The 25,884-nt window shown below is 41.8% G+C and overlaps 1 protein-coding gene across 2 annotated transcripts; it reads left to right on the forward strand.

The window, feature by feature from the left end:
- Positions 1 to 22,507: 22,507 nt before the first annotated feature.
- LOC133920056 (glucan endo-1,3-beta-glucosidase 13-like) lies at positions 22,508 to 25,884 on the forward strand. 2 transcript variants are annotated; one of them, XM_062364692.1, is made up of 4 exons: positions 22,508 to 22,843; positions 23,228 to 24,502; positions 25,402 to 25,432; positions 25,516 to 25,884. In XM_062364692.1, the coding sequence occupies exons 1-4, from the start codon at positions 22,789 to 22,791 to the stop codon at positions 25,643 to 25,645; spliced, it is 1,491 nt and encodes a 496-aa protein (XP_062220676.1). In that variant the 5' UTR covers positions 22,508 to 22,788; the 3' UTR covers positions 25,646 to 25,884. The 2 variants fall into 2 exon arrangements, with proteins under 2 accessions (XP_062220676.1, XP_062220685.1); XM_062364701.1 differs by having other exon boundaries at positions 25,519 to 25,884.

A 25,884-nucleotide genomic window follows, 5' to 3' on the forward strand; every position in this document is an offset into this window, starting at 1 on the left:
CACCAACGATAGGAGTATCAAGGTACTGTTTTTGAGTCTTAACGCCCTGTATTTTTTATTAGTGTTATTTAAGACCTGAAGTGTTAGTCAGGGTTAAGGGCAGTAACCAAGAACTCGATCTAACCTGATGAGCTGCTCAGAAGTGGACACCCGTCGCGCGATCCAGCTAACGAGCCTACGAGCCAAGCCGCATGTTCAGTGAACAAAACAAACGACACCTCACACGTCGTCTGCCACTAACCCAGACATACAGCACTAGTTTATTAAGTCTTTACGGTATAAAAATATGAATTTATTATCGCATCACATCTTCCTCTATTTTCCTCATATTTAATAAGAAACCTTAAAATTCGATTATTTTATACTTTTTATCATCCATCTTTGTACTTCATCTATCTCGTTACCGGTTACAGATATAATATCTATTTTATTAATAAAAATAATTGAAGCAATATAGAGACAAAATTAACAGATAACTTTTTATCTCATCCGATATCATTACTGGTATATTCGTTCAGCAGTACCAAAATGATACATCCACGTATTCATATCCTAGATAGTTTGAGTAAAATGTGAGTGGACACATGGCAGGAGCATTTCCTGGGACACGGCCACAGGTCGGCCGGACCAAGAAAACCGGCGACAGTCGCTCGTGTCCGCATGTGTGTTTGGCCGCTTGCCAAAGGCTGCTAAGATCATGCGCAACGTATTCTTTCCGTTAGAATTCCTTCACAGAGGAATTTTTATTTCTTTTAATATTTTAATAGTTTAATTCACGGTTTCTTTCAAAAAAAATTCTCAATGATATTTTGTTTAGGATAAGATTATCTTTTTTCCTTTATAAATTCTTTCAAATAGAAACTATTAAAGATAAAAAAAAATTAAAAAAAGAAATTAAAAAAACGAAATAAAAGGAAAATAGTTAGATATTTTAATAGTGTCCCCTACGTTATTTCAAGTCCCGTCGACCCAGACATCCATATGCTCATGCTTCACCTTGTTTTTCTCGCCTTTGTTTTCCCCTTTTGTCCTCGAGTCAATTACGCGCTCTGATTCGAATATTTAGCTTTGTGCTTTTCTTCTTAGTCCAATTTCAGCAGAGTCTTCAAATTTACAGATTCGGATGTTACAGTATTTGTAATACTGTAGCAACACTGTAGCAGTACTGTTTACGGAGGCTGGCAGTGAGTCCGAGGGGGAGAAAAACGCCGTCGCGTACTGAGTACTGCTACAGGCTGACTCACTGTAGCAGTACTTTTTACGGAGGTTGACAGCGGGACTGGAGAGAGAAAAAGAAGGTAGAAGGTAGGAAATATGGTAGCTGTTTGAGATAAAAAAAAATAAGGAATGCTGTAATAGTGATAGAAGATACTGTAATAATATTTTTGGATGAAAATTTTGAGTAACCGCTAGAAATAGTCTTAAAAAAAAATTCTAATCAAGGAATGACTGCTACGAACCTGTACCCATGATATCGTGATGCTCTCTGATCCTTATCCTGGTTTGGACTCGTTCAAGCTTATCGTGGTCGACAAGCTTAAAATCTTCAAAAGTTGTGCCCGGTATGGTCCACCTGCCTCACTCCAGAGTAAAATTCATGACTTTGTGTTGGAAGGTTGAGTCTTCTTCATTTCCTTCCAAACTATTCAAACAAGTTCGATATCGAGCTCAACTAATACGACTCTTCCCGTTGGTTCTTTCTGTTGTGCGCTAAGACTGCGACCTAGGCTTAGCCAGGTGATATTTTTCTCTAGTTTGTGCGTTCAAACGATGAAACGTCTCCGCGACGAAACCAACCGCTCTGACCACCTAGCTCGTGCGTAGAATATGGAATACTACTAGTATTGCATTTTATCCACAGAAGACGACCTTGAAGCCGTCACGATTCTCGACCAAAGCCGTCACCCAAAAGGCGCGCCACGCTCGCGGTCTTCGTATCGTATTCGTATGACCCCAAGCCGATAAGGGCGGGTGATAACAACACGATCCGTAGCGGACCCGACCGAATCGTGCGCGGATCCGCCGAAAGCGACAGGCCACGATCGCGCGGCGCCCAAAAAAAAAAATCATGTGCGACGAGCCAAATTTTCGCGTGGACCACGGGTGGACTACCAGTCCCGGCTGCGCGCCAGGCGCGGGAACGTGGCCGACGCGGACGGAAGCGAAGCCGAGCCGAGCGGTGGCATGTGAAGCCCGCGATCATCCAAAGATACGCCGTACGCGTCGCTGTTCGGGCGATATTTTTTCGGCTTTTCCCCCTGCTCGCCGCGCATCCGGCCGGACCCATGGATGCATCCAGAGACGCGTCCTTGCCTCCACACCTCCCCATGTCCGGACGCGCCGCGCGCCGTGCGAAATCTGACGTTTCACGAGGGGGCGCGGCGTGCGCGGACGGTAGCGAAATGTGCGCGGCGGCGGCGATGGCCAGTGAGTCGGTACGCGCGCGAGCAACAGGAGAAGAAAACCCAGAGTTTCTATTGCTTTCCGGGTGAAATACAGTACTATATCGATTTTGGATTGCATCCAAGCCTGTTGTACGGAGTAGATTGCACTGTACTTCTTCCACTATCAACAGCGCTGTGGGTTGGACCTGTAATCTGCGGCGGCACGTCTCTTTTTCAGTATTTCTGTCGTCGGAGCCAGCTCAACAATAATGGAGCAGCACTTCGGAATAAACGAAAGGAGATGAAGACGACGAGAAAAGCCGCGTAGGTCCGGCAGATGGATGCTGAGGTATATCCGTTTGCATATATGTATGCTACGTGTGCTTCTCTTATACACAGAAAATTAGGAAAAAAATCAAATATATGTAACAAACACTATCATATTTATTAAAATAAATAATATATTGGTATACTTACTAATCTAGTATCTGTATTCGACATCTCAAACACAGAAAAATTAATTCTAGTACCTAAGACACGGAGGACCTGTTTGTTTCCCCTGTGGATTGTGAGAATCTAGATTCTGTATTGTGGATTGTAGAAGCTACTCTGAGGTGGATTGTGGATTGTGCCACAATCTAGGTTTATATTGCTGTAATCTGCTTCCAGAATTCGCCCATTTATTTGCATAATTCGATTATGGAGCATAATCTAGAATTCAGAATCTGAAACAAACAGGGCCTGAAAATTCTTGTATTCGGCACCTGAGGTCATAAATTCAATACTGTTCATCATATTCGGCACCTCAGGTATCGAAAACTCTCTATATTTGATACTTTATGTGCCGAATTTAACATCTCAGTTGCCAAATATAGGCCGACCCTGCTTCGTCCCTCACGTCGCGTCTTGTCGTGTATCATTTCAGGGCTAAATAAAATACAGTAGCAATTTTTTTTCATTAGGCACAAGTGAATAAATAAAGAAAGAAACTTGATGAATGAATGTGTGTCATTTTATGTCATCTTTCTGTATATAGTACAATACCTACTGGTGATAGTATGGCTGAATAGAGTGTAATAGCATAATTTAGTTTTATTAGAGCACCAACGAATAAATAACAAAAGGAACCGGATAAGTGAATGTGTGTAAATTTATTTTAATATAATTTTATCGTTATTTTTTATTTATTTAATATCTTTATATAGGTAACTTTTTAATAAACAGTGTTGTATTCAGCCCTCAGTACTGAATACAGGAGTTTTCAATGCATTAGATATCAAAATTAATTTTTCGGTGTTTGAGATACCGAATTCAGATATTAGATTTATAAATACGCTGATATAATATTTATTTTGATAAATACGATAGTGTTTATAGCGTATTTTTAAATTTTTGCCTAATTTTCTAGTGTACAAGAGAAACACACGTAGCATGCATATATGCAAACGTATATACCTCAGCATCCATCTGCCGGACCTACGCGGCTTTTCTCGTCGTCTTCATCTTCTTTCGTTTATTCCGAAGTGCCTCTCCATTATTGTTGAGCTGGCTCCGACGACAGAAATACTGAAAAAGAGAGATGCCGCCGCAGATTACAGGTCCAACCCACAGCGCTGTTGATAGCGGAAGAAGTACAGTGCAATCTACTCCGTACAACAGGCTTGGATGCAATCCAAAATCGATATAGTACTGTAATTCACCTGGAAAGCACTAGAAACTCTGGGTTTTCTTCTCCTGTTGCTCGTGCGCGTACTACCGACTCACTGGCCTAGTGTTATTTGCTCCTCATCGTCATCGTCCTTTCATGTGAGACTCTCATCAAATATATATCTCATCTCACTAACTCTATGTATTATAATGAAAAATCCTCATACAGTAGTATGGACGTCTTAGAACGTGCTTTGATGAGAGTATTATGTGCTGAGGAGCTCGGTGAAGCTGGCGACCTACATTACAGCAGGCTAGTCAAAATCATACGTGCCGCTCCAGCCAGACGTCTGCTGCATGCAGTCAACGATGTCCTCGTGACGAGTCAATGTTGTAGGCGGAGGTGTCAGCGTAGACTGAGGAGGTTGTATCCACTACAGGGCATATGAACCTAGTGTACGCTGCTCAGGCGCAAGAGCCTGCCTGCACTTTTCACGATGCTCCAAAGCATAAGTTGCATCTCACGACTGTGCCCGAACAGGTTTGTCACGAGCACTGGATGAACGCCTGTTATGGGAGGCATGAGACGTGTCCGTGGTTGGTAGGTCATACCCCTCTAACATGTGGTACAACCACCTAAACCACGTATAGCAGGCAGGAAGAGAGACCTTCTCGTCCTCATGTAGTCTCAGAGAGGGTTCTGATCCCTCCGCGTTGATGATCCGCTTGCTTCCTCACAAGTTTGCTCCGCCTGTGTATGCATCTTGTACGCCTCTTTGGTCTATATAAGATGATAGTCACATCATTAATACAGAGATTTAACAATAAAATTGTTATAAGTATCACAACTTACCATAACATGAAGAATGTGGGCATGATCCTCGGGGAAGGGTTTGGGCCTGACTTTACAAGTTTGCTGAGTAAGATGGCACGCGTGCACGGATGGTACTACGAAAGGTACTCCTAGTATGTGACATCGTCATATTGTTCAGCAAGAACGACAACATCCACTACGGCTAACTATATCCACCTTTGTATGTGCTTGACATTCACGGATGCCAAGTCCCGCATGCCTCTGCCCCCTATACGCTCATCCTGTATGTGACAAAAAAATTATAATTTATTAATATAGATAACCAAAGGTATTAATGCTACATACAATAACACACTTACTCGTGTGCCCAACCGGCGTCTCGTGAGGGAGGTACTAGCATCACCTGTCGGTACCCGAACTGTCTCTGTACACGTTCAGGAGAATATGCTTACACATTGTTCATGTACAATAAGAAGTATTTGATCATCCATAAGTCTGAGTCAAGCCAATAATATGATACGATAAGCCCTTCAGTTACAATTTCGGTCACTCGTGCCATACACTATGGATCCCACTCTACGAGATTGGAGCTAAGAACGTTCAAATCACTGATCACCCGAGAGTAGCTACCATGATCTTGCTGTTGACTCCATCTCAGCTTGGTATGCCGTCGAAAATGGGGACTAGATAGTAGCTCTTAAGCACCCAAGGCTGACAAACTGAGATGTACTCTCAGCTCCATAGTTGTAAGAGGTGTAAACAGCCTGTAACTGTTCTCTTTTTCTTTGATCGCTGGATCGCACCACACAATCCTCTATAGGTGGCAGCCAACATAGTAAATCTATAACTGTAAGATGTCGACTTATAAGGATGTGACGTGAGCTAACTCACTAACCATATAATATGGCAGATGACATAATCGCCTACCGTGTTGCAGAACAAGATGCCTCACAACAAGACGTACAAGTACACCTCATAGTGTTATATAACTATAGCCTCGTCCGCATCCAGTGGGAATGGATCGAACTGTGGCAGCCCATGAATCCAGGATATGGAGAGGCCAACGTCCTTCTTGTAATATTGCACACCAAACCTATAAGATGCAAAGGGTCAATGAAGCTTAAATAGCACTACAATATTTTAAGTGTATTACATAATAAATAATTACCTACCCTCAATATAACCCTTCCACTGCTACTTTACTGGTCGTGAAACTACTAACGGGGCGCCCCTGATTGGCAGCCCGGTCAGGATGGCTAGATCCCTCAATGTTACGACCACCTCGCCAAAAAGAAAGTGAAACATGTGCGTCTTAGGACGTCATCGGTCAACGAGACCTATGAGTAGTGGATCTTCAATTAGCGGGAGAGATGTCCTGCTACCACCCGCCATGGGAGCTCTAGCCATCATGAGAGTGAAAAGTAGTAGTCCTGCCCGTGCGAGTCACTCGTTGAATCGAGGGTCTAACTCCTTAATCGTATGGACACTCCAGACTCACAACGGAAGCAACTGCAAAAGGTATCCGATACATGTACTAAGTTAGCAGCAAATTATGATGGCAATTAAAAAGCACATATAATCATGGTACCTGCTGCCCTGTTAAAACCATCTGTCCCTTATAATTCTTGTCGTACTACTTTTGAAGAAGCTCGGGAAGATCACCATGAGCCACGACAATGATTTCAAGCTAGATGGTTCAATAAGTAGATGGATAATAAATTAGAATATATTACAAGCTTCATGGTTCAGTAAGTATGTGAATAACAAATTAGAATATATCATAAGCTTCATAGTTCAATAAATAGATGAATAACAAGCTTCATGGTTCAATAAAAAATATCGTATGTGATGTCAATATTAAATGATATATTACAAAATAAGTAGTATGACTAATAGGTTAATAACAATTTAGAATACAAACTATGATTGCGAATAACTTAAAAAAAACTAAAATGCAACAACTATAATACACTACAGTTCGGTAGCAACTTGATAGTTTACTGCCAAGTCGGACATATTCTCCTACCATGACCAAGTTGTTTGCAATGTTTGCACTTGCATAGGCCATCGACAGCATCTACTTTATCCATGTCACCTTGTAGCCTCGTGGCTCTAGGCCTTTCAGGATCCGTACGTCGTGCTTAGCGATAAGGTACCCACTTATGCCTCTCGCTCGCTTTGTAGCTGTTTCTGATGTTGAAGGGTCGCATCTATGGAAGCCATGTGCTTTTAATGCATCGATCGTGAAATATGGTGCTACGTACTGTGATATGTCATTGTTGCCCATATCCCTGCAAGAAACTAAGACATGCGAGCACATGATACGATGCAATTTTGACTTATTGCATCTGCACTTCACCTCGTGAGGTCCAAGTTGACATTGCTGCACAGTGTCCCCTACGCTATACCCTAATATCAAAGTTCTCCTCTAATGCTTTTTCATGAGTACAAAGCTCATGCGTTGTTCCTTCTCGTATCGAACAACGTATGGACAACAATCGCACACCCTCCAGTACAATAATATGAGATTGCTAGTTCACACGCAAAAGACTTATAACATGTGATTTTAGACCATCCAGGTCATTAGGTACCTTAACCGAACTCTCTATATGCTGGTAGTTCTGAATTGTTACGAACCTCCCTCTCTATGTGCTGGCAGTTCTGAATTGTTACGAAACTCCAGTGCAAAACTGCTAGACGTTCTTCATAATAAATATGAAAAGTCATATTGTATGTGCTAAATAAAGGTACATATAATAAAGTAACTACTTAGATATATGTACGATACACAACTAATTATGTCCCTCGATAAATAATAAATAAATTAGCAATGCAAATTAAATAGTATTATACTTAACAATGCTAAATATTTAAGTAATTAACAATGCTAATTAAATCATCAATATTGAATTCAAATGAAATTAATATTTAATATTGAATTAAAATATTAATTAAACTAACATGAAGTTATATTGACCAAATATTCAATCTCATTATAAGTTGACTTTAAAACTATTTTAGAAGCTAGTTTTACTAAATTTCTTTACATCACATTTACTCTTCCAAGAGTGACAAGCATCAACAAGCCGCTCTCAACCTGGGTGATCATCTCCTTTTTACGGTGAATACTATTATACCTATAGTTTCTAGCAAAATTTCAGTGCTTACATTTTACAATGCACTATTAACCTATTCATAGATTTCTTTATGATGGATGAGCCGAAGAGAGAAAGGAACTAGTCTACGGTGAGTAGAAGACACTAAAAATATTGCTCTATTTGACTTTATAGTTGCTTCTTTTTTTTAACTAAGGGCAAGAGTTCTTGTGCGTACCACTATTTTAATAGATTGAATTAAAATATTAATTAAACAGACGCACACCGCTATTAATTAAAATTTTCAGTTTGACATTTTTTTGGTGCATTGTAATTTTAATCAAATTCTTCTGTCCAACCCAAGTTTTTTTTTTGCTTCTTTCTAAAATTTATTTTTTATCATTTACTTTTCTTTTTTCCTTTCTTTTTCTCTCTTTCCTCTCATTACACCGACACCCTTCTTACACCTATGGAGAGCATGCATACACTAAGCCACCACCCAATACCACCACTAGCACAAAGTGCTACCACTAAGTCATCATGTTCTTAAACTAATTAAATAATCTAATTACACCGACTAATCAAATTTATGCTAATTACTATCAGACAATCTACTCTGACTAAGCAAATAATTACTATTATATAAATTCACGCTAATTACTATTACACTGACTAAGCAAATAATCAAATTCATACAATCAAACTAAGCAAATAATTAAACAAATATAATTGAATAGATTAAACAATCTACTTACTATAATTACTATTATTGCTGCAAGTATTAATTAAATACATAATTTAAGTACTTATTGTACGTCGCGCTACTACTCTTCTTCATCTTGGGCTGATTCTGCTCTCCTCGCGCTGCTGCTACTCCTCACCTCGTGCTGCTTCTCCTCTCCACGTATTCTGTTGCTGCTTTTCCTCTCCTCTCCTCCCTTGCTCACACTGCTTGTCTCTTCTCTGCTCGTACTGCGGCTCCTTAGTAGCCCGCTCTCATCTTATAGCAAAACACGACAGCGTAGGGGCTAACTAATTAACGCCGGGACAACAACGCGTGGGTTTAGGGACAACAACGCGTGGGTTCAAAAACCGACAAAGCGAAACAACATGGCACGACGCCATTGGGCACACCGAAAGTAGCGACACAATGCGATGTGAGCAGGATCTGACTGTATTCATCACATGAGGTGCCGAATACGGCACTGTTCATCGTATCAATTTTCAGTTCCTCCGGTACCATAATCGATTTTTCGGTGTTTGAGGTGTCGAATACAAATGCTACATTTACAAATACACTGATATGTTATCTATTTTGGTAAATACGGTGGCAGTTGTTGCCTATTTTTTGATTTTTGCCTAGAAAATTGCGCGTGCCCCTGGTGCTGGCATGTGGTAACCCTATTACCAACGGTCTTTATCGTGAGGCTATGGCTGATCTTTGTAAATTGATTATATTAATGATACATAGTAATTAGTTCTTCTCTTTATTGAGAGGCTATGTCTGATCTTAGTGAACGAATTATGTCATTGCTACATATGAATTATTAATTTACTTACAACACAGATCCACTTACTTAGAAATATTTTTTTAACGAACCATGGCAGGAGCATTTTGCTTGATATAGATTAAGCATATAGCTTCTACACTTAGCTGACACTTGAATAGAGGTTGAAGCCTGAAACAGACTCACACGAATACATGAATGAAATCGGGCAAAATGATCTGCAAATATAAGTACAGAACTATCAAACGTTAGATAATTTCACAAAGATAGGAATGCTTGGGAATGCCTTTCTGACTTCTTATACTACATCTGAATTTATAAATCATTACTTTGCCTATAATATATTGTATCTTGCAGTTCATTTGCCTCTTTATCTATGATAATGTCTTGCGGCCTTCAAGACCATGTTTTGCATGACCCAGATATACAAATATATTTTGCGATATTAGATGTACTTTGGATACATGTAAAAGTTTTAGGATATATTTACATTCATATGGGTCCAAAAATAGGCAGGATATGATCTGTTGTAATATACAAATATGATGCATATTTTCAATCCCATAGTTAAAAAGACAATATTGAAATGGGTCCAGATCTATAGACAATATTGAAATGTATGATGTTTGGAGTAAAAGAATATAGAAATGCATAAATTATCTCTATTCTTGTTATCCGAATTTCCACGAGTAGAATCACATATGAAGCACAAGCTCTATCTACGATTAGTGTATGTCTGAATTGAAACAAAAGTAGGTCTGGATTGAAACAGAAGTGGAACTTTTATATCAAGAATCGTTGTCGTCATTGTGCTGCTGTAGTGATCGTAGGTATGAATTTGTCAAATGTAGTAACTATGTCACTTTGGCATTTTCACAATTATCCAATGTTTTAGCTTGAAAAGAAAAACCAAAGAGCAATCCATTAGATTGCACATTTGGGTATGGCATTTCCTTTGTGAATGTGTTCACAACGCATATTTTTTATACAAAAGTGCAACTAACAGACATTAGGTTTAGTTTTGCCACAAATATTGAACCTAACACTGACTCAAAATTAGACAATTACTCATGGAGAATTGAGGAGCTATCTACGTATAAAGCAGCCTTAATCATGCAAATTCAATAAATGCATCTTATAGAAATGTTACTTGCTAGTTCGTCATATTTCATTTTTCTGCAGAGTTGGGAGAAACAAAGGGAATGACATAGGGGATTTTTCCTGCAACTGAGACGGTAGGCATCCGTAATGTTTGTAAACATCAAGAATTTATAACATAGATTATGAAAGCAGTTCAACATAAAAAAAAATGGTAAATAGTTCGTGAAGAGCAAGTTTCCAATTCATGTATCTATTTTGTACCGAGCTGGGCAATCTGAAGGTTCATCTGATTAACATGATCAAGTTAATCTACACAAAAATATTTCCTTCATGAGCAATAAGTTACAGGAAATGAAATGTTACTGTCGGGTTTCAGTATATCAGTGTACAAAGCAGTGTTGATGTTTAGATTTTTTAAGTTCCAGTTACAAACAAAGGTTCACTTGTCAAGCTCAGTGACCAAAGTGTTTAAACCACATTACAGAGCTGCAAAAATTACTTGATTCAATATTTTAGAATTAGTTGCATGTTAGAATTATTAAATTAGAGAAGTGCTATTTTTCTCAAACCAAACAATTTTGCAGGAAGGACATCCAAATTATCATTAAGCAAGCTTACATGAAAATGCGTATAATTACAACATGTAAAGTTTTACATCTTTTTTCTATATTATAAATGTTGTGTGAAGCTTGGACATGTGTCCACCCAAGAAGATATAAATGAAAAGATGAGAGTGAAAAGGCATCATTCAAGAAGAGGTTTTAGCTGGCTGGAGTAATATTCATAGGCATGGCAAGTGCCATTTTATAGTCTATAATTGTTCATTCTAAGAAGCAAAAGAAAAGGCTTAGACACGGATCCCCAACTTCTTTGGCAACTATCTAGCTATAGCAGCTCATTTGCTAGTTCCATCTTTTTGTTCTCTAGCCTTATATTGTGAAATTTTACATATGTTGTCTTATTGAACTTTAGCCAATTTTGGTAGAAAAGACATAGAAGCCTGAGTGGATTCCCAAAAGGGCGAAGTCATTGTGCAAGATATTATATAGTCAATATTGCCCTATATTATGGATGAAATTACCATATGTGTGACAACATTTCAATAATTTCAGTCTGAATTTGGCATCTACACTTAATGTTTTGGATATGCTTTTTTATTAGCACTAAAAAATTTCAAAGAGGACTCTAGACTGGTGCACTAAAATTTGACTACATAAATAGTCAGTTTTGACGAAAACAAAGTGGCATCGGAGTTGGAAAGTATGTAAGGACGTATATTCTAGGAGCTGATAAAAGTAATATCTTACTATCAATATTTGGCTTCAAGGAATTCAGATCTCACATATGGGCAGAAAGAAATTTGGGCTCCTGTAGTTTTATACAAAAGATTGAGCTATAAAACTGAAAGAGAAGCATAGATGGCAAATTTGGCAAAGCATATATGCTGTAACACATGGAACAATAGACACGCAATGAGTTGTAACTTGCATTATACAAATTTACATAGCAATTCTAGTACCAACTGAAACCATGGCAACCCTAGGAAGCAGACAAATCTAAATCTAAATATTTCCATAATATATTCCCTAAAGAGCATTTCATCGAACATGTTTAGTGTGATTAAAAAATGAACTACATAAATAAGTGAAATGAGGATTAAAGGCAAGCTAGCTTTGCACAGCAACCGAAGTAAAGAACAGTGAACATGAATTGTACTTATCACTCCTCTCCTTGCAAATAAAACATAGCTAAATGCAAAGAACTCACTAATTATTCAAGGTTTAAGTTAAGCAATAGGACCGGCGAATTTAAAAACATGGATAATCGGTTTTAATGCTATGCAAAGTAACCTTTGGAGGTTAGTTATCTTTTTTTTTTTTTGGTGCTACCTAGATGTTTGTAGTAATTTGACCTGAAAGAAAATAATGGTTCCTTAAATAACTTAGTGTATTAGTATTCAGTAATTGTTAGTGTATTAAGTAAAGGGGTACCCTAACTAACGGGCTCCGCAGGGACCTAACAACTAGAGCTACGTACTCCCCAAAGTCTCATCGATCGTGCGACCACAACGACCAGTCTAAACGTCAGCTCGACCAGTCTCCCTATACAATCGCTTACACCCGCGACCAGCCCCACTGGTCGTAGGGCCAGATTCGACACAACCTATCCAGAGCGCAGTCGCTAATATCCACTCAAGTGTTTTCTTTCCCCAAGCACCAGCACCAGAGGACGAAGTCATGGACGACACAGTTGGATATTGACCCATCCCATAGCATTGAATGCAACACCACACGGCAGATGGGACGTTGTCAGTAGCCCAACCAGGCAAGTGGACGGGGTCGGCGCCGAATGGCATTGTCCCGTCCCGTAGCATTAAATACTGCGGGATAGAACTTTGCAGGCCGGCATGGTGGTGCACGACGGATGAAACGTTGTCAACAGCCCGACCAGGCATGTGGACGGGGTCAGCGCAGAAAGGCACTATCCCGTCCTGTAGCATTAAATGCTGCGGGACAGAACTTTGCAAGACCAGCACAGCGGTGCACAGTGGATGGGACGTCATCAGCAGCCCGATCAAGCAAGTGGATGGAGTCGGCACAAAAGGACCTTGTCCTGTCCCTTGGGATTAGATGCACGACAACTAGACGCATGGTTCCCTCAGAGCAAGTGGGCATGCCTGATCCTCCTCAATGATGGTCTAGATTAGATATTAGGATGAGTAGAGGCCTTTATGTTTGGATCCACATGTAAATGCTCCTTCTCCCTATTATATAACGGGATGAGAGCCTCGTTCCAAAGGTAGGAGCAGGAAACTAGGAAAAACATCATCTATAATCAACTGAGATCATTCATAACACACACAAGACGTAGGGCTATTATCCTCCGGGAGACCCGAACCTGTATAACTCCTTGTGTCCCTTAGTCCATTGAACACACGCACACACACCTGTTTCCTGAAACACCGTCCACGCGCCCACTGTCTAGCATACCCCGGAATCACTATCAGGGATTTACCCTCGACAGTAATCTATATCACCAAAAATTAGTCTCGTAAATTGTCATCTTCTTACTTCTTTGGTTAGATTTGAGCCTGAAAGCAACTTTGCAACTTTTATCTAAAGATATTAGTTCTATCCTGTATCACCCATAGAATGTTTGATGTTTACCAATATTTTGCATAGATATATAATATGCAAGCTTGTCTGCAGGAAATTGAACATATGGATGAAAACTACTAGAGGCAATTTGCTGGGTACCATCGCAAAAAATCACAAAAGTTGGAAAATACCATCGGCTGGAGGATGACATATGGGCCCTGCCGATGGTATTTTCCAATATGAGCACTATAGCGATAGTATCCACATAATTTTGCCAAACTAATATATGACTGTCGAGGGTAAATCCCTAATAGTGATTCCAGAGTATGTTGGAGAGTGGGTGCGTGAACGGTGTTTCAGGGACTGGGTGTGTCTGTGTGTAGATGATGGATTCAGGGACACCAGGGGTTATACAGGTTCGGGTCTCCCGAAGGATAACAACCCTACGTCATGTGTTTGTGTTATAGTAGATCTCACTTGGTTACAAACGGTGTTCTAGCAATTTGCTAGAATTGATCTCCTCTTGTTACAGACGGGGTCATCATCCCTTTATATAGTAGAGAGATGGAGAACTTACATGCGGGCCCTACACAGATGGCATCTGCTCATTCTAATGTCTAACTCAAATCATCATTACAGAGTACCAGGCATGTAACTTGCTCTGACGGCATTGTATATCGTGCTGTTGTGCGTCGTCTTTACGTAGCCCGTAGAGCCTTATCTTGCTGCATTTAATGTGACAGGACAGAATGATGTCTTTCTGCACCGTCCCCGTCCGCTTGCCTCTCTGCACCGTCCCCATCCACTTGCCTCTGCGCTGTCCCCGTCCACGTCCACTTGCCTCTTTGCACCATTTACGTTCACTTGCCCTGCCGGGTGGCTGACAACGTCCTATCTGCCGTGCGACGCTGCGCCAGTCTGTAGAGTCTCATTCTGTAGCTTTTAATGCTACGGGATGGGACAACGCCCCCTGCACCGCCCACGACCTTATCCATCGGAGCTGGTGCCTGGTGAAGAGAAGTGTTTGGGCGAGTGTCTAATAAAGGCGCTTCGGATGGGTTACGTCCAATCCGGTCCTGTGACCAGGGGGGCTGGTCGTGGGTTCGTGTGAAGGCGTAGTGAGATTGGTTGCTGGAGGCCTTGCACTGGTCATGGTAATCCATCAACTGATTTAGCTTTTTAGGAGGCATGTTCCCCTGGCTGTTTGCACCCTTCGTGGGGTCTGTTAGCCGGGGTACCCCTTTACTTGATACACTGACAATGACAGTTGATGCTTTATTTGTCAATTTTCAGTTATTTCAATATAAATAGAGGAGCAATGTTAGGCAACAATTACAACTAAAACTGAATATAAAAGATGGCTTGTGATATATGTGGAAGTTACAATCCTAAAGGGACAAAAATTATTCAATTCTAGCAAAAGATATGTAAGAAAATATTAATTGAAAAAGGCTGAAAACATTGTTCACCAGAGTATCCGGGTTAATCCGGATACTCCGGGTTGTACATTTCTGAAATCTTCGTACTGATCCGGATTCTCCAGGTTCTGTACAGAACTGGGCTTGAAATTGAATTTAAAGTACAGGTAAAGAGTTCTTGCTCAAACCAAGTGATATCGTGTGTTCCAAGTGATGATTCCACATAGATCCACGGAGAACCTACAATCAATTGCACACGAACAAGTAGATCGAGCAATATGCACAAATATTGAGCAAGAACTCAAAAGAAAGGGAACGAGAGAGGAGACACAAGATTTATTTTCCGAAGTTCGAATTCACCACCGTGAATCCTACGTCTCCGTTGAGGAAGCTCCAATGATGGAGTCGGGTCTCTTTCAACCACTTTCCTCTCTAAGCTCGGTCACACTTGAGTATTTGAAAACTTTCAAAGATAAAACTTAAATTCAAAGATAAAACTCGTTTGAACCACTTTGAGCATTTGAAAACTTTCAAGTACCGCTTCTTTCTTTCAAACCTTGAGGGTTGTCAACTTCCATATATTCTTCACTCCATCTCTTCTTGATTCTTCATATGATTGATGTAAATCATCCATAGCTTCCCATGGCCTCGCACGGTCCATCAGCGCAAAGCCTTCACTCGCTCTTCACCACCGCCTTGGTCCTTCGGCGCCAAGCCATTTGCTTGTCCTTCACCACCGGATGGTCCATCACAGCCGAGTCTTACTTACCCTTCACCGTCTTACCATAGAAAACCACTTTGTATTCTACATCTTCAAGGAATTCACTTTATCAAATATGGAGTCCACTCTTGTTCTTCACTCTTAGCACATATGATTTCAATTCAACTTATACCTTCTTATGGATCCTAACCCCAACTCACTCTCAAGCACAAAGCACATGGGTTAGTCCATAAAACCTAAATGATAACTTTATACCTTAAGTTACTTGATCTCCACAAGTAACTTATTAGCCTTCATGCATATTGTCAATCTTCATATAGAACCTAACCCCACTCATTCTTAAACACATAGAACATAGGTTAGTCCATAAAACTCTATTAACAAGTCATACCTTTAGTTACTTGATCTCCACAAGTAACTTAGTCTTCAAGCTTATTGCTAATCTTATTGAGTTTCTTCTTCTTCTTATGAGCATCACTAAAATCTTAATGACTTTTGATGCAATTATTTGAACTCATTGCATTTCTCAAAGGATCCATGCTTCATCATTATGCATCTTCTATATAATAACCTAATAGCAATTCTTAATATGATTGTTAATCCATAGGTATTGTCATCACTTACCCGAGCATCACCTAAAGCTTATTTATCTTGATGCATTTTCAATCTCCCCATTCACATAGAGCTCATGCATATCTCTCATCCATGCATCACCTATGGAACAACATACTAACAAACTCAACACCATTGTTAGTCCATAAGTATTGTCATTAATTACCAAAACCACACATAGGGGCTAGATGCACTTTCAGGGAGAGGAGGCCCACATAGCAGAAGGCGGAGGGGTGGTAGAGGACAATGCAGGAGTAGAGGCGGCAGAAGATGTGGGAAGAGGAGGCAGGGTGGGAGGCGGAGCCAGCAGCACTGTGGTTCTTACTGTCATCCACCCACGCACACCACCGCTGTAGAGACCAGCGGAGGGTGGAGACCGACAGTGAGAGGCCTGCCGTGGAGGCCGACGGCAGCGAGAGGCCCACCATGGAAGCCGAGGGCGGCGGTTGGCAGATCCAATTCTCTGTGCTGCTATCTCAAGTCCTCCACAGGCAGCGCTGCCGTAGTGTGAGTCGTCGTTGTCCACGAGCGCACGCCTCTGCCGTAGAAGCAGAGGATACGCCATCGCTGTGTACCCACGTGTGCCGCCACTATGGATATCGAGGGATACCAAGGCTTAAGACCCATGCTCCACCCCCACCATCCACTCGCATGCGTCGCAGGTGGATGCGAAGGGCATCGTCGCATATGGGGAAGGCAACGGCTTGCATAGGGAAAATGCGTGCGGTGGTTGCAATGAGGAAGGGGATCGAGAAGGATCGAGTGAGACCGAGGGTCGGACTGTGGGTCTGCGATTCTCGGACGATTTGCACCATCCATTTGATTTTTTTACCGTCCCTTTTCTATTGGATGAGGATTTTTTTGGTTGACGTGGGATGACACGTTTGAGATTTCCGTCTAGGATTTGGTAGATTAGTGGCCATGCATATCCTGTGAATTACAGAATTAGCCATGCATCTTTCTTGAGAAAAATCTTTTCATATCACATTTTAAGGGCGTAAATACCTACTTGCAGGCTCGTCTGGTTCCACTCCAAATAATAAGGCGATGGGTATGTAGTAGGCTACCACCTAGTATGTTAGGGTGCATTTGGGTGTCTGCATATGACTTAGTCTGGCTTATGTGATACTGGCAGTAGGTGGTTAGTTGTTTGCATGCCATCCTGAGCCTGGCTCTCGAGATGCAAATGCATGCACTTAGCCTAGCTTTGTATATACGGGATGCAAATGTGTTTCTGTAGAGCCAGACTCGTCGGATGCAGCATAATGCCTAGCTAATAATGTTATTAGTGTGTGATTAAGGCGTATTGAGTGATATTAATGTATTTGAAAGAATATTAAGACTTAATAAGATAAACTAATGATTATAATGGTACAATAACATAAAATAAATACCATGATAATACTTATTTATATATTTTTCTCTCATACAATATGTCTTCGTACGAACAACCAAACACAATCACTTCTCGCTCAAACTAAACAAATATAGATAACTAAATAAATTACTACTACATATCCTAAGCCTGACTGAGATAAATCAGACTCATAAATATAGGCTAGGCTCAAATATAGGAGCAACCAAACACCCCTTAATGTCTTGGATCAAGTCTAGATTGAAACCTACCACTGAAATCGTTGATGGTCGGATGCTGTATTGCTGAGCTTCCTATTGGACAGAGACACAGCTGCTATTCTTGAACCCTGACCTAACTGCATGTCCGGATTACGAGACACGTTGAAACTTTGCAGACTTCAGTAAAATGGCTAGCTCTCCACTCTCCTGTCGGTTCTTTAAAAAAAATAAAATGGCTACCTAGTACATAAACGACCAGACACACAAGTCGGGTGTCTGAAAGAATGTTTTCTGGGAACGAAGGATTCAAGCAGCATACGTAACCGAAGTAAAAAATCCACGAGATCGAAGGTACAGCCAGACAGCTTGTTCGGTATGGCTATAGTTTAAAAAAAAATTGATCTAGTTATTTTTAACTCTAAAAATTTATTGAGCTAGAGCTATGATAGTTAGAAGGTATTTGATTGTGATATTTTGTTTTTATTTTTTTAAAAAATATTTAAACTATTTTATTTTGTTTTACAAATTTTAAATACTAATTAAATCTTGAAGCTAGAACTCTATCGAACAAAATCAAAATTACCGGCTCCTGCAAAGAGAATTCGAAGTGGCCGCCGCCTGGTTTACCGTCACTATAGCAGCAGCAAGCTAATCCGGCGAGCTCACGCTTCAGACCACGTCCGCGATACGCGTAGCGTAGGGCTCTCGACACATCCTGGTTGCCGTGACGACTGACGAGTAAAGGTTCAGGTTCAGGGCTTGAGGCAAGTCGCAAGTGGCGGTTTCAAGTTTTCAACCGACGGAAGGAGGTGCGGGTGCGTCACCTCACCGGCCAATCCATCCGCGGCCGTTGACGGGATCGGTTGGGTGGATCGAACGAATCGAGATTTGGATTGGATTAGGCGGGAGGGTGGGGGGGAAGGTGCCGGCCGACTGGTTGGTGGAAGGAAGTTGGAACGCACAACGCAGCGCGACTAGTCGCGAGCTGGCCCGGCGTTGTTGACTTGTAGTACTATATGTTATCGCGTGGACGGCTGTGCTGGTCAGACGGATAGATAGGGAGGGTTGGCTAATTCAGCCGTGATTGCGTCAGTACTAGTTTGTAGATTGATGGACATATCATTGCAGACGACGTGATGAGCTCTCCTGTATTCATCTCTGCATGTCCGCTGCCCCAAATGTGGCTACGTGCCTAACAAGTAGTGCAACAAAAGATGGAGAAGAAAGGAGGAACGGACGGAATAAAAGGCGAACCAGGGTCACAGAATTTCATACTTTTTTTTACAGAAAGAACTTCATTTCATACTAGTAGATAAGCTAATGGTTTCCAGAAAAAGGAGGGGAATGAGAAAGAAGAAAGGAAACGTGGGGCGTGGGCCGGAATTATCTTGTTGGAGCTGGAGCTTGCTGGTTAGGCACAGTACATTAACTAAGCTTAAATTCCAGCCTCTTCAAAATGCTTCTGGGCCGTAAGCCCACGCTGATTCGTATTTTGTCCTCCTATCGGCCGCGGATATGGTCGTGCCTTTCTGCCACTCGCCTGCTCCACTTTACACCTTTTTAGGTTAAGTGACACTCGATGTCAGGTTTTCAGTTAAAGCTTTTGAGTAATGTTTATATGTATACAATTACAGCTTAAACTACTGTAACTGTTTTGATGTATGCAGTTCAACAGATATCAACGTTAAGAGATCCAAAACTCGAAAAATTTAGAAAAAACTATTTTACGAGAGATAATTGTGACTCACTTCTGGTCCAAATCGCGAGTCTAGCGGACCTTTGATGCATTTTGATTAATAGCTTAATTTTTTTTGGGTAAACCGGTTCATTACAACTCGCCATGTCTAACTCAAGGATAAAATAAATAAACAAGTTACCACTTTTTAGGTAAAATATTTACAATTAGTGTATAACATTGTAAGATTAAAAAAACTGCATCAAAACTCTTGCAAAGAGCCTGCATACATCTCCGGATTATTAATTTTATTATTATTTGTACCGGGGATAAGGTGCGTGTGCCTGACAATAAACCAGGCATGTCATGATTACAAATCTGATTCGAGAAAAATCATAACAACTACTCGATGTCTCGATCTATGACCGATAAAGCACTGACAAAGTCAAATGCAGCGTGAGTACTCAGTACTCGATCGGAAAAAAAAAATACTCTCGCACGGAGTTCTACATTTGTATTCCCGAAAACATGAGAAAGAAAAGGAAAAGAAACGCCAAAAGCGCAACAAGCCAAGAAAGAGAACAAGGCGGCAACTTTACCAATGAAGGGCCCACGGCATGCTCTCCTGGACTGCGCTTACCGATGGGACCTGTCCTTGTCGATGCATCTTTTCCTCGGGTCACCGCTAATTGCGTTGCACTTTGCATTCGTGTGGACAAACCGTACCGGGCCAAAGAGCTGCCCGGCCCAAAATACAGGTTTGTTTCCCGCCTATGCTCAACTTAAAAAAAATACCACTATAATTCATAGATGTATGTATACAGTTATATAACGTCTATGGAAGACTGGAGATACGGAGCTTTAAGATTGATAAAATCAACGCACTTCACTATCGATGGATACGTCGTACCACTAAAAAAAAAATCCGCTTTAATAAGATACACAAAGAGTAAACCCAGGGTTTGATTACTAGAGATGCAAACTAGTTGGATACGAATTGGATAGTCAACTTTTCACATTGATATCCATATTTTAATACGAATCTGAATTTGAATCCAAATATTCTCTAATGTGAATACAGATCAGATTATTCACATACGAATCAGATTATTCGAAACGAATCCACATCTCAATACTTACTAGATTCAGTTGTATACGAATATTCTACAACTTTAACAATAAATTGTAAAATAATAAATTTATTTATCACGAGCATTATGGCAATTCAACAGAAGGAAGTTCATTTTTAGTAGATTGATCGTCCACCTCAAGGCAAAGAGCCACTTTTAATATATTATCATGACTTTAGATGTTTTGAACTGTTGGATTAAAGATGAAAGAGCTAGATTTATCACTACAATATATGTTTTATAGTATCAAATAATAAAATAAAAGATAAGATAAAAAAATTTAGTAAGAAAATAAGACAAAAAATATAAATTTATGTTACTCATATTTATATGTTATAGAAGTATTTTACATATTCGGATACGTATATTATCCATATTCATTTTTGGAAAATAAAATTGAAGATATCTATATTTGTATCCGTCTATCGATTGGATACAAATTTTTCTTACCATGTTTACGTTTTAAATACGAATATCAAATAAAAAATATCTATTATCTATTTTTCATCCTTACTAATCCCTAATGAGTAACCTCTCCAGTAACCATCCGTCAATGTTCAACTTCAATCACATTACATTGCAAGCAGATGGACTGCACATTTAAATGGAGAATCGGTCGCTTCTGATAAAGAATGCAAAACGAGAACAAGAACCTGTCGCGTGAGCGTAATAAAGTTCATGAACTCTTTCATGAAGCAAAGTATCCTTCAAAACTATTTTTCTGCTCCCTTCTTTGTTCTCAGAAGAAAAGTGACATGGCACCTCAGTCTTTACTTTGAAATGCATTTCAACCTCCGGTTCTTGGTTGGAGTACGGTGGTACTCAACTGTCGATAGATTTGGTCTATCTAAATTTATCAGATTCTGGTTTGAGATCAAAAACCTACCCTGCATCGTCTCTACCTCATTCTCACTTGCCACCACCTACCGTATCGCCTCTTTCCTCATTCGTCTTAGCTCCTCAGCTTCTCCCTGCCCTGCACGTCGACTTTTTGTCGCCTCACCGATGCTGTGCCTAGCTCCGACGTGGCCCACCCACCTCTGCTACACTTCCCTCCTACGTCACCCCTCTCCCTCCTCAACCACCACCGCTTCTCCTCCCCGCGCTCTCCCGCCGCCACTGCCTCCCTGCCCGGCTCCGACGAAACCCTCGCCACCGAATCCGCCGCCCTCGATCGCTGCCACCACTAACCCTCCTACCTCGATGCCCCCATCGCCATCCAAGCCAGCGACGCCCCCGCCGCCTCGCCCCCGCGACCGCCACCACCGCCGGGCCAGCGGATTCCCTCTAAACCAGCAACGTCAAAAATCCCTACCGAAACTCGAATTCTAACCCTAACCTGAAGGGAGCTCGCTGAAAAAGAAGATCTCATCAGGGATAATGAGAGCTCACCGGAGAAGAAGGGCATACACGGATCTTCACATGAATCATAAGGTACCAAATTTGACAAATTTCCCTTATTTTTTGTCAACAGAAAAATAGCAATTTGTTCGGTTAAACTTTGCATTTACTTTCAAAGTCATTTTTTACCGTATCTTCTTAGTAACCGACATGTGGCGTCCACTCGTGCCTGAGTCAGAGTGGTCCCGGTCCACGTAAGAATCTCGCCACCTGCAAACATTCCCCGCCCCTCTACTCCTCTCCTCTGCCTTCCGTTTCTGTTCCGGACTTGAGCCGCTCTTGTTTAAACGCCCTCAACCCGGTTTCATAACCCACGCCTCGCGTCCGATTCTGCCGCTGCCGTCACGCGCTTCACTTGCACGCCCTGCTCTGCTCTCTCTGCAGCGCAGTGGCTCAGCGGCTGCGCCCGTCGTCAGCCCGTGCCTGTCTCGTGTCGTCCTCATCACCCCTCCCTCCTCTGACCTCTCTCTCTCTCTCTCTCTCTCGCTCCTCCCCGATCCAACGGTCCGTCCGCAGCCGTGCCACGCATTGCTATCTCAATCGCAGACACCAAGAGCAAGGTTCCGTTCCGACGCGACAGCGGTACCGGGGCTCGGCGTTCGGACGGCAATGGCGCGGCGGCTGGTGCTGGCGCTCCCTGTGCTCCTCCTCTTGCTGCTCGTCGGTGAGTTTCTGCCTTCTCGTTCTTGAATGTTACGATGCTTCAGTTGCTCACTTGTGAGTTCGCGAGCAATGTGTGGACCACGAGATGCCTTGCTTCGCTCGAGGAAAAGGGGACACGATTCTTCTTGTTCTTTTATCTGGATGTTGTGCTGCATGTTCTTAAGCATTTGGGGGGGGGGGGGGGGATGTTCCATTTGTATTGCCCCCATTTTAATCTATCCTTACACATCGATTTCTTCTTGTTCTTTTGTCCGGATGTTGTCCGAAAACCAAGAACTGAAGACTGATCACTGCATTTGAAAACGAAGGGAACGTTCAAAACCAAAACACCGCATTCGCTATGTTTGCGTTAGAAATAATCGAAACAGCAAATGCGCATTCGCAGGGCATTGCCACGGAGGCAAGATTGGCGTCTGCTACGGGCGCAACGCTGACGACCTGCCGGCGCCGGACAAAGTGGCGCAGCTGATCCAGCAGCAGTCCATCAAGTACGTGCGCATCTACGACACCAACATCGACGTCATCAAGGCCTTCGCCAACACCGGCGTCGAGCTCATGGTCGCCGTCCCCAACTCCGACCTCCTCGCCTTCGCTCAGTACCAGTCCAACGTCGACACTTGGCTTAAGAACAGCATCCTCCCCTACTACCCGGCCACCATGATCACCTACATCACCGTCGGCGCTGAGGTCACCGAGAGCCCCACCAACGTCTCCGCCCTTGTCGTGCCCGCCATGCGCAATGTGCACACCGCATTAAAGAAGGTCGGCCTGCACAAGAAGGTCACCATCTCCAGCACGCACTCGCTCGGGATACTGTCTCGGTCGTTCCCGCCCTCCGCGGGGGCGTTCAACAGCAGCTACGCCTACTTCTTGAAGCCTATGCTGGAGTTCCTTGTGGAGAACCAGGCGCCGTTCATGGTGGATTTGTACCCCTATTATGCGTACCAGAACTCGCCAAGCAATGTGTCCCTGAACTACGCGCTGTTCTCGCCGCAGGCCCAGGATGTGATTGACCCAAACACTGGACTGGTTTACACAAACATGTTCGACGCCCAGGTTGATTCCATCTTTTTTGCGCTCATGGCTCTGAACTTCAAGACTCTGAAGATCATGGTCACTGAGTCAGGGTGGCCGAACAAAGGGGTAGCCAAGGAGACCGGAGCGACCCCAGACAATGCTCAGACTTACAATACCAACTTGATACGTCATGTTGTTAATGACAGTGGCACACCAGCGAAACCGGGGGAAGAAATCGATGTCTACATCTTTTCCTTGTTCAATGAGAATAGGAAACCTGGCATTGAGTCAGAGAGGAACTGGGGACTGTTCTTTCCTGACCAGAGTTCCATCTACAGCCTTGATTGGACTGGCCGAGGCAATGTGGATGTTATGACTGGAGCAAACATTACAAGTTCAAACGGGACCTGGTGTATTGCTTCAGCTAATGCGTCGGAAACCGATCTGCAGAATGGCCTGAACTGGGCATGTGGTCCAGGCAACGTCGATTGCTCCGCTATTCAACCAAGCCAACCCTGCTACCAGCCTGACACTTTGGCTTCCCATGCTTCATATGCGTTCAACAGCTATTACCAGCAAAATGGAGCTAATGATGTGGCTTGTGACTTTGGTGGTGCTGGAGTGCGATCGATGAAAGATCCAAGTAAGCATCCCGTCCTTATTACACTTAAGATGATCATGATGATATGAATGGTTTCATTTGATAATGTCCATGTACTCATGCAATTGTAAGGCTATATATTGCATGGTATTTCTGCCCATTACATTTACAACCCTTGTAGCATAACTTATATTCTGATTATGGTATTACAATTATGTATAGTTCTTTAAGTAATGTTACAATGATAGATAAGCTGCTCATATGGTATAATGCTAGTAGCATTTATTGATAGCTAATTTCATTTTGATGAGGTGCTTTTGCTATTAGGCTATTGATATGTTTCTGAGAACTGTAGCTTGCTTGCGTCCAATGACCCAGTTGTGAGTTTGCATTCTCAACTTGTAGTTTTCTGTTTTTCTCCCTTATTGCGTCTTCTTGCATAGATAATTTGAAGTTAGTGATAAAGGCATGATCACTATCAATTCTGATTTCCTTTCATGTAGCAAGTATGTTACCACATTAGATGGTATCCACGTGTTTTAACTCACACATGTTTTAACTCTTCAAGTATTGAAAGACTTGGAACAAAATTTGACTTATGCTCTGATTATGCATATGAAATAATGAGAATTTTAACTCGACACATGTTTTAACTCTTCAAGTATTATAGCTTATTGGTTGGTAAGTTGCTGGTGTATATAATGCTAGAAAAATGCTTGCACCTCGGAGTGCGAACTAGTTTTCTAGACATTATAATTTGTTCCCTCGACACTATTACTCCAGTTTTCTTCTACAAGCTCTGTTAAAATGTAGTTTTTTTTTTCTACGTTGGATTTTCTTCATTCTACGGTAAAACCGTAATGACATGCAAGGTCAACTGTATGTTCCTTTTCTTACATGTTTAATAAACATCTCATGCTTTATGTATTGCTTGCTTGCAGGTTATGACACTTGTGTCTACTTGGCTGCCGGGTACAAAAACTCTCTCATTTCTTCTTTCCAGTTTAAGAAACAGTTCCACTGACTATACTAATAGTTTTCCTTCTATCTTGAAGCAGTAAGATGAGCACGACAAATTCAACATCTCTTCCAGCTCGGAGCGGCTCCAGTCAAGAACCATTGGCCGAATGCTTCACCCCCTTGCTTTCCATGCTGGCCGTTGCGATAGCTGCAGTGATACTGTGATCTATGGAGAACGCTCTGGCTAGACTTTTCTGTCCGAAGGTGGAAGGCTAATCGCCAAATGCTGGAAACCAGTGATGTTTTGTTTTGCAGTGAGTAGTAGACTAGCTGGTAGCATGGAGCTGTATTATGCGGTAGGAATGTCTAGTCGGTTAAGGTATATACATTGTCCGCAGACAATATATATCAGCTGCCATTAAGAACTTTGAAAATCCTCTTCTGGTGTCTCCCAATTCGCATCC

This window comes from Phragmites australis, chromosome 1 (genome assembly GCF_958298935.1).
Source record: "Phragmites australis chromosome 1, lpPhrAust1.1, whole genome shotgun sequence".
NCBI lineage: Eukaryota > Viridiplantae > Streptophyta > Magnoliopsida > Poales > Poaceae > Phragmites > Phragmites australis.

What these genes read in the sequence shown, in the direction of transcription:
- LOC133920056 (XM_062364692.1), top strand. Translation starts at nt 22,789, where the DNA reads ATGGCGCGGCGGCTGGTGCTGGCGCTCCCTGTGCTCCTCCTCTTGCTG. An exon ending in CCTCCTCTTGCTGCTCGTCG is followed by an intron (nt 22,844 to 23,227) that starts GTGAGTTTCTGC and finishes GCGCATTCGCAG; the next exon opens with GGCATTGCCACGGAGGCAAG. An exon ending in TGTGTCTACTTGGCTGCCGG is followed by an intron (nt 25,433 to 25,515) that starts GTACAAAAACTC and finishes TCTATCTTGAAG; the next exon opens with CAGTAAGATGAGCACGACAA.